The sequence below is a fragment of the Cygnus olor genome, chromosome 19, assembly GCF_009769625.2.
Source record: "Cygnus olor isolate bCygOlo1 chromosome 19, bCygOlo1.pri.v2, whole genome shotgun sequence".
In the NCBI taxonomy this organism is placed as follows: domain Eukaryota; kingdom Metazoa; phylum Chordata; class Aves; order Anseriformes; family Anatidae; genus Cygnus; species Cygnus olor.
The window spans coordinates 5,707,226-5,716,520 of record NC_049187.1 but is presented as its reverse complement, the minus strand read 5'-3'; the positions used below and the strand labels follow the sequence as shown (position 1 = coordinate 5,716,520).

At 44.5% G+C, this 9,295-nt stretch overlaps 1 protein-coding gene and 1 long non-coding RNA gene across 14 annotated transcripts in view; one reads left to right on the top strand and one right to left on the bottom strand.

Moving 5' to 3' along the window:
* Nucleotides 1-4,594: 4,594 nt before the first annotated feature.
* LOC121057591 lies at nt 4,595-7,086 on the bottom strand. The gene is made up of 3 exons (XR_005813852.1): nt 6,871-7,086; nt 5,959-6,075; nt 4,595-5,843 (listed from the first exon to the last, which is right to left on the bottom strand). It is a non-coding gene; the product is annotated as an uncharacterized LOC121057591 (long non-coding RNA).
* Nucleotides 7,087-7,140: 54 nt separating this feature from the next.
* DNM1 (dynamin 1) overlaps nt 7,141-9,295 on the top strand; it is a 68,217-nt gene continuing 66,062 nt past the window's right edge. For all 13 annotated transcript variants that reach the window (XM_040532013.1, XM_040532012.1, XM_040532008.1 and 10 more), the window contains exon 1: nt 7,141-7,475. In XM_040532013.1, coding sequence (XP_040387947.1) covers nt 7,315-7,475 — 161 coding nt within the window. In that variant the 5' untranslated portion in view covers nt 7,141-7,314. The remainder of the gene's footprint in view (nt 7,476-9,295) is intronic.

The window sequence follows — 9,295 nt, the reverse complement described above, 5'->3', positions numbered from 1 at the left end:
TCTTTGGTAACCGTCTCACTGAAGAGATGGGGGAAAAAAAAACAACCAACAGCCTCAGGCCGTTTGCTGTGGTCACATCTTGGCAAGCTTGTCATGGGAACCTGGAAGAAAAACAGGGACTTTTGCAATGTTATTCTGTGCTGTAGGCTGAGATGACTTTTCTAGCAGGTCCATCCACTTTTTTTTTTTTTTTTTTTTTTACTTTTTTTTGGGGGGGGAGAGTTCGCAGCAAAACCCTTCCTGCGGCACTTGCTTTCTGTCAGTGGTGAATTAATTTAAAGTATGTCCAATTCACACGACTTCTGCATGAAAAAAATATCGTGACTGTCATTTCTTATACTAAACCTAGCAAGGGTGAAGATGCATTTCTGCTCTTTGCCATTCCAGAGAATCCATCCTGAAATAATTTATTTTCTAGTCTTATTATTCACGCCAATAAAGACTGCTTTATTCGCGATAATAAAGACTCATTAAAGGCCTCAAAATTGATTTTTAGGTGAAAGTGTTGTAAGCTGAACACAATTGCTGGTGATATACAGTTAGCATTAATAATTTTCAATGCAACAGCATATGTTGATTTTTCCTTTGGGCCTTTTTATACTGTTCTGATTTTACAATAATCAGTTTGGAGATGACCATCCGTATTAATCAATGACTGGCCATGGTAATGCCCAGAGTCGTTTATCTTGTCACAGCTGTCTGCACACAGAGAAAATGCTCTCCTGTTAAGCATTAAAGCTTAAGTATCATCACAGGGAATACATACATGGAGCAGAAAACGTGGAATCTTTTTCAAATCATTTTGCATAATTGATCCTTTTTGCTTCCGTAATCATCCTATTACAGTGGTTACCAGTCTATTTTGCACTGGTAAGAGAGGGATAGTTTTATGATCTTGTAGATGCCTGACTAGCCCCTATATTAAGCAGATACATTAAAGACGGGCTTTCTTCTGCTTTGTCCTGTACACAAATTATTAAACAGCCTTCAATAAGTTTATAAACAATAAGTCTACAATTCAATGCACATACTACCACACTGGACACAAATCTGAATGTTGATTTAGTCCCATACTCCATACGTTGATCTTCAGAAATGCCTTTATGTGCCAGATGTAAACATCATACCTGCTAGAGATTGCTTAACCGAATCCAGAAGAGAAAGTTCTACATTCAGTTAATCCTGCTGCTCAGTTTGAAGATACATAGATGCAAGTTAACAATGCAGGAAATTGGGTTAGGATTCTTTCTTTCCTTTATTACAGGCTACAAAACAGCATGTCTTAAGTTGACAGCCTAAAGGGTACTGTTGATCTTCACTGAGCATTGCTACATATAAATTTACATTTTTTGGTACACAATAGACCTCTCATCTACTGAAAATCAAGTTGTTTTTTTCCCCTCCTGTGAGGAACATCTCCCTTTCAGCTATTAAGCAACTTGCTGCTAAATGTTTGGGATACATTGGTAAACACATATCTTTATGCGTGAATACATGGAACCTTAAAAACTTAGTTCTACAATAAAGAGAACAATGTTATTACTCAATCCCTTCAAGGCACAGAAACCTAGGTATCCTAGGGCCAGGGATGGTTACTCAAAGATTATCTCATTGACAATGGGAGTAAATCAAACAGCATTATGAGAATCAAAAGATCAAGACAGGAAAATGACCCAGAAAGTACTCTTCAATAAAGAGACTAACATGAGTTTTTGGATCATCACTATAAGGCAACCTGCATCACACCTCTATACAATTAGATCAGGGTTATGAAATTTCTTGGCAGATAAGGGGACAGACCATAGGAAAGCTTTTTATTCAGGAGCTGGATTGCATTACATAGTCAGACAAGTTTTTGCTGGGCTATATGATTTTGTTCCAGGGACCAGATCGGGCCTGCAGATAACCAGACATTTCTAGTTTACAGAACATAACTGGATGGTGCAGATGTATGTTTTAATTTTAGTTCCAAGACTTGCTGTGCAACCTTTAGTGAAGCTGTGCACACTCAGATTTTCAATAGCAGTCCCAGTTTCTCAGTGCCTATGAGTACCAAGAAACTCTGGTGCCCACAACTTCCTCTGAAATCCGCAAGGAGGGCGTTATTACTCATCCATTTCACTAGGATATATTCTAGTTCTCACTTCAGTGTCTCTAAACCTCCCAAACTCCTTGCAGAAAAAAAAAGCATATGGAGCTATAAAGTACTTTTTTTTTTTTTATCCTGCTTTTGGGGGCTATCCATTGAAAGAATGGCTAACAATGTCAAGTTTCACCAGGTCTGCCCTCAAAGGCTGGTATTAGTTACTGGAATTACACTGTTTTCCACGTCTATTTTATCTGTAGGAAGACTACATTCACACGTGTGAAAGCAATAGCAGAAAATATTTTAAAGCAAGATAATCTGTGAGATATTTGCACCCACTCTTCATTTTACTGCTCTGGAAACCTATTCCTAATATTTCTTGATTGGCAGGGCAGGCCCACAAGGTGTAAACTAAGATACTACTTTTACCACAATTTCACTACATGGCTAATCCGCTTCTACCAGCAACTTTCAGTCCCAAAAGATAAAATATATTCCAGGAACTATTTTGCATTTATCTCACTGTATGTGGAAAGCTGAGAACTCAGCTTTGCTGCTCTTAAAATATTAATTTAAACTCACATCTATGCCCAGATCCTTCTTCTAATGAACTATAATGTTCAGCTTCTTATGTATATTCTGGCTCCCGGGGAGCTGCATTAAAGATAATCCTTTCCAATAATCTTATACTCTTTTTGAGGGATTCTCAGACCAGCTTAGCAAATTTCCTGTTCCAGAAGGTAAAGGTATTTCACTATTCTGTGCTGCAAGGAAAAACTACTTGAAAATCACAAAATTAAAGGCAATTCTTCTTTCAGATAGCTTCTTCTAACCAATAGGAGCATTAGAGAAACTTTTTCTTTAAGAACTGATACCACAACAGACCAATGACGCTACTATAGTATCGTCACTATTATAGTAGTATTTAAGTACTTATAAAATACTTTAAAAATTTATACAAATTATAAAACTGCCTATAGAGAAACAATTTAAGAAGTTAGTTCTAATTAAGCTTTTTAACTATTCATTGGCTATATAGTATACTCTGTACTGATACACAGAGCAACAATCCTATCCCCAATCCTTTTTATAACTTATATTCTTACCCCTACTTATGAACATTTAATTTATATTCTTACCTCTATTTATAAACATTTCTTAGGAACCTAAAGAACCACCACTTAGGAAACAAAGGACCATCCACCTCATGAACCACCATGAAAGGTTCCGAACATTCATAGCTCTACCTGGAGTCAACAGAAACTGTGTGACGTCTGTATCTCTGAGAAACAGTTTGCAGGTGACTAGGAGAATCAAACTAATTGTATTTCATGATTTTGCCTTTCTCTGAGGACTAGATGTGTTATTTTTGCAAGGGCAAGGAATGAAGGACAGAATCCATCACTGAAGTGACTATGTCTCATTAGGATAACTGAACTGGGAGTTCTGTTTGCATGAGGCAACAAAAATCAATACACAATTGCCTTTATGTTTATAGCAATACGTAGAAACATACAACTATGCCTATGTCTGTTTTTAGGGATTCCTATCAATGTATGGCCAGACATACTTATTATACCTGTAAAAAAAATTATCTTCATTTTTCTTTGCTGATATCATAAATTTTTCTAAGGTAGAAATAGCTTTTTCTGTGTGCTCCAGTTTGGAAAATTCCTTTTTATTTCACATACATTGCTATTCTTCAGCATTTCCCCTGAAGGATGATCACATAGTTGTTTTTCTCCTATAGCTCCTACATGCTGCTGCCTAAGTCACAGGGAGGAGGTATAACAGAATCAAAAGGCCCGTTTGCTACTAACATCCTTACAACTCAGTTTCTTGCAGAATAGAAAATGGAAGGTTTTAGGAGCGGGATTCTAAGTGCCTGCAGTTCTTGTTTTCATCAATGGGAGGTGTAGGTATCTAAAGCTTCTTAAAAATCAAGCTTCGCTGCTTTCAGTGCTGTTTGGGTCTGTCTGGGCTGTATGATTACAATCACTGCAGAAATGCTTAGGTAGACTCCATGATATTAATGAATTCTTGTAGGAGTAATGCTGCAGGCGTATACTGTGTCCTCACTTGCCTCCGAGTGCAACTGCAAAACTGGAGACTTGAACGTGTTTTGTCCCTCTTACAGTGTTCCACTAATAGTGATCTGCTGAGAAATGTGTGAAGCTTGCCAATATTTCTACAGAATTTTACCACTTTTCTCCCTTCCCTCCCTTCTTCCTTTCTTGTCTACTTGGAGAACACCCTTTTAGCTCCCTAATCTCTCTCCCATGGACTTTGAGGCCTCAGTTAATTAGATGAAGGACTCCTGGATAATAGGCCCACATATTTCCCCAGATTTGTCTTAGTTTCATGGGGGGGAAAAAATACTTGAAAAATACCTGCAAAGAAGTCATACTCGAGCCTTTCAGCTGTACCAGCTCCTTAACCAGCAACATTAACCCTATTTTTTCCCTGTAGTCTCAAATATCAGCTGTTGACCTACTGTGCTGTCAATATTCTGTCACAAACCTTTTGCAAAACAAATGCATTAAATTATCTTTAGATTTTTCTTCTAGTGGTATAATACAGAATGATTATTTCTGTGCTGGAGTGGGATCACTGAGAACAAAATAACTGCTTCGAACACTAAGCAGGGAGTGAAACACTGTATTTGCAGTTTGATGTTTTTATTGTTAACAGAAACGTCAGTTGTTACAATCACATATAGTTGCTTTAATGGAAGCATTAAAAGCAGGTGTGGATTCATAGGAGTGGGTGCAAGGAAGGGAGCAAAGTCAAGTCCCTATGAGCACTATCTAAGCAGTAAATGTTGATGCCAGGGGGCAGCAAGAACAAGGCTGTTCCCCAAAGGAACAGGAACCAGGGGATGAAACACGTAGGTGACAGGGCAAGGGCCTTGCCTACTAGTGCCCAGTCCTACAACACTCAAAGGGGGGGGACAAGCAGGACAGATGAACACAACAGCCAGGCTCAACAAAGAGTCCCAGTTAAAGAACACAGCATCGTGATGAGACACATAAAAGGGCAAATTAGGAAACCAACCTGCAGGCTGACATTAAAACTAGGTCTAGTGATTTCAAGGTAGGTTTACAGTAACATGGCATAACTAACAACAAGCTAAGAAGCCAACCTCCAAATTGAAACCTCTAAATCGAAACCAGAATCCAACAGCTCTATAGGCACCAAAGACTATGACTGAGCTAGAAAACAGCACTCCTCCATAAGTGAGCCAAGCAGCCGTATCTCTGGGCTGAGTTTAAATAGAGCTCTTAAGCCCACAGATGTGGGGAGAGGCATCAGGTGAAGCTGGTCAGGGCCATTAAGGCTTATTAGCACAGCTGTTATACTATGAGATATTATTGCAGTGATGTAGTTGGGTAGCTCTTTTCTCTGTATTGAATTTGGACCTGTGTGGGTGAATTTCAGGCTATGCCAACGTCTAAGAAAAGAACAATTTTCTTCTCATAGTTCTTCAGATAAAGCTTCAAAGATCCTTTGGTGTGAAGTACTCTGAATGTTAGCTCTGACCCAGGGAAGAAGGTGATGTTATTCTTTAAGTCTCTGATGTTCTTTGCTCTTTTTGTGGTGACCTCTAGCAAAGAGTAGCTATCAACTTTTGAAGGAAAAGCAATGTTCTTTTTTTAGAGTCCTTCAACGTAAGTGATCAGAATACCTTGGAGCATCTGCTCAAAGACATTTGTCCACAGCATCAATTGAGTTTCTTAAGCTTGTTTCTTGAGATTTGCTGAGAGGAAAAAATAGCATCAACAGCCCCCAAAACAACCCACGTATGGCCTACAATAATGTTACCTATACAGATGGAGCAGATCTGTTCTCTTCCCTTCCTTCAGCTGTCTTACCTGCATACTGATGATCTTCTTGAAGCATTTTCCTTGGGCATCTTCCATGACACAGTGAGGCAAATTCACGATCAAGCGTGGCTGTTCCAGTTTCTCTGTTCACCCTGGTACATATTTCTGTACAGATTAAATTTGAGGGACATCTGTGAAATTTAGCTCAGAAGCCTTATGAATAAAAAGTTACTGTTTAAAACAAAACATACAGCTCAAAATCTGTTGCAGTTTTTTGTTATTCCTTTCCCCCACCACCCCCAGCTGTCTCTAAGCTGCAAACAGGAGTACTGGGTAGCACGAACTGAGAGGTGTTTGAAATGCAGCATTCTCCTGAGTCACTGCTAGCCATCAGTTTATTTTCTGAATGCTTGTTTTCCCTGCTAGGGCTTCAAATCAAATATGGCCTCACCTCATATTTTTATAAGAAAGCAACCCTTTGAAAAGCCTAAAATCAGTTTCTCTTTATTGCAGATGAGTGACTTTTTAAAAATGAAAATCTAAGTGCGTGAAATGAATCACTTGTTTGCGGTTGTGTAAAGCAAGGACAGGAGCAACAGTAATACCTACTCTGTTGCAGCAGTAAACAGAAATCTATGTTTTTCATCCATGTTTCAATGAGGATCAAGCAGCAGAAATGCACAAGTGTTTTTATAAGTCTCTAGTTGAATCGTATCAAGTATTTTGTGTATTCTGGCAATTCCACAAGTGCCATCCTGACACAACCCCTTCCCCATCCCCAGTGCGCATTGACCAACTGCACACCTTTATCACCTGTGAGACCAAACTGTACAGGTGCAGGAACCAAACCATACACACGTACTGACCAAATCGTGACAGGACACTGACTGCACAGTGCATACACAGTGACTAAACTAAACAGAGATAGCGGCTGAGCAGGACAGGCCCACGGGCAGGTACCTGATGCACCACACAGGTGCCCAGCTGAACCATACCAGGGCACCACACAGCCCCGAGCCCTTCTTCCACTCCTCCCCGCGGCACTTTCGGCCGTGACCCGGAGCCTGCCAAGGGTGGACGACGACGGTGGGCGGGTGAACGACACCGGGGGGGGGTCTCTGCCACCGGGCGGACCCCTGAGGTAGCGAACTACAACTCCCAGGCTCCGGCGCGGCTCCTGCCGCCCTTAAGGCCCCCTGGCGGCGGCTCAGGGCTCCGTGCAGGCGCGGCGGGGCTGAGCCGAGCCGAGCCCGGGCAGCGTCGAGCGGGGCGAGGGCTGGTGCCGGTGCCCAGCGGCCGGGCGGTGAGGGCCGGGCTTGAGCCGCCGGTGAAGGCGAGAGGAGGAGGCGGAGGCGGCAACAGCAGCGGTGCGAGCTCGGGGGGTGCCGGTGCCACGCCGCAGCCATGGGGAACCGCGGGATGGAGGACCTCATCCCGCTGGTCAACCGGCTGCAGGACGCCTTCGCCGCCATCGGGCAGAACGCCAACCTCGACCTGCCGCAGATCGCCGTGGTGGGGGGGCAGAGCGCCGGCAAGAGCTCGGTGCTGGAGAATTTCGTCGGGAGGTGAGGTGGTGGTGGTGGGGGGGGTCTCTGGGGGGGAGCGTCCCGGGCTGCGGGGGGGCGAGGGCAGAGCCGCGGGGCTCGTGAGGAGAAAGGGTGCGGGGGGGAAGCAGAGGGGCTGGGGGGCTTGCAGGGGGTCGCAGAGGCCGTGAGGGGATACGGGGGGATAGAGGAGCTGAGGGGGCTGCAGGGGGCAGCGCCTTGGGGCGCACGGGCGGTGCGATGCAATGCACGGGCAGCGCAGTGCTGGGGGGAGCTGCGTGTGAGCAGCGCTGCAGAGCGCCGGGGCACTGCGGTGCGAGGTGTGGGGGGGCTATCTCCGGTGTGGGCGGGTTATCCCCTCTGTGGGGGCCCCCCTGAGCCGGCAGGAGCGTCCCCCCCCACCTCCGAGTGGGGTTCGGGGTCCCCCCCCGTGTGGTTGCAATTAGGGGCCGGGGGCTGCTCCGGTTGAACCCCCAGCCCTGCTTCCCACCCTGCTGGGTGCCATGTCAGGGAGGCCGGGGGGATCCAGGGTTATCTCTCTCCCATGCCCTCGGATTGCTGGTGCTACCATTTTGTGGCAGGCGATGTAGCGGTGCCTTCCCTTCGTGTGACCTTCGCGTTCATGATCCGCAGCCTGTTTGCTGCTCCATGTAGACGCACAGCACCTGGGGAGGGGGTTGTTCTGCAGCTCGTCTCTGGCCTCGTTAATTAATTGCGTTCAGCGGCACACAGGTCTGGTTATCAAGGTATTTTTTCATGCTGTGAGCAGCGTGTGGGTTGCTGTTGCCTAGTCTGAAAAGCAGCAAGTGCTGCGATACCTGGTCAGGTGCTTGCGTGGGCTTTTCTTTTTCAGAAAACTGCATTTATGACAACATCTCAGGGATGTCGTTCCCTCGCCCCCCATTTGTTTTTCCTCTGATGTAATCTGTGCAATACAGAATGGCCTGTAATGGTTTCCTACTGCTGGCAGGGTCTGCAGCGTGTATGGACGGCTTGTTTAGCTGTGAGCACCCCAAATTCTGGACCTCTGCCTTGAGCAGTGAGCAAAGTGCGTGCTGTGTGCTCTGGGGAGAAGGTCCGGGATTGTATCTGGTTCAAAGAAAGCACCACTGGAGTAAGACTTCTTAAAAAATACAGGTATACGTCTAGAGGATTTAGAATCCTTTCTAGCCAACTTCCAACAGTCCATGCAATATCCCCCAGGCATCCCAGGATTCACTCCAAGGGAAGGACACTGCATGAACACATTTTACTGAGCCTCTGGTCGTCAGCCACGACCCACTTTTTTTATCCGTAGACCCAGAAAATAATGTTTCCCATGACCAAAGTGAAAGACTTGCAGTGCCATAGCTTACTAAGAAGGGGAAAAGAAGTCCCCTGGAATATGTAAGCAAAACATTCACCTGTTGGCTCAGCTGTTTTCCAGCTTTCTAAGTGCTGGCAGCCTAACCTTGTAAATCCCTTTTGGAGGATCTGTGCAATCAGTGCTGCAGTGGCGTAATGTGTAATGTATGGCTGTTGGGCCAGTGCAGGGTTTGTTGAAGGATAGTTGGTGGATCAGGGTATACTGCCCCTTTTTGCCCCTCTGAGCAAACACAAGGGGATATCTTAATCCTTGGTGCATCTCCACTGGTACCAATTGAGAACTGGGGAGTCTGTCTGCCTGTTGGAGATCAAACAAGTTCAATTGTTTTCTCCTCTTCTGCCTTTTTGGATGATTCCTGGGAGAACTTGTGACCTCACTGTGCACCATCAGTTGTCTCTGCAGCAGTGTGCATGGTGCTGTGGTTTTTAGAAAATGAAATAATGGTGGGTCCCCTGAGCAGGAGCTGAGCGGCCTG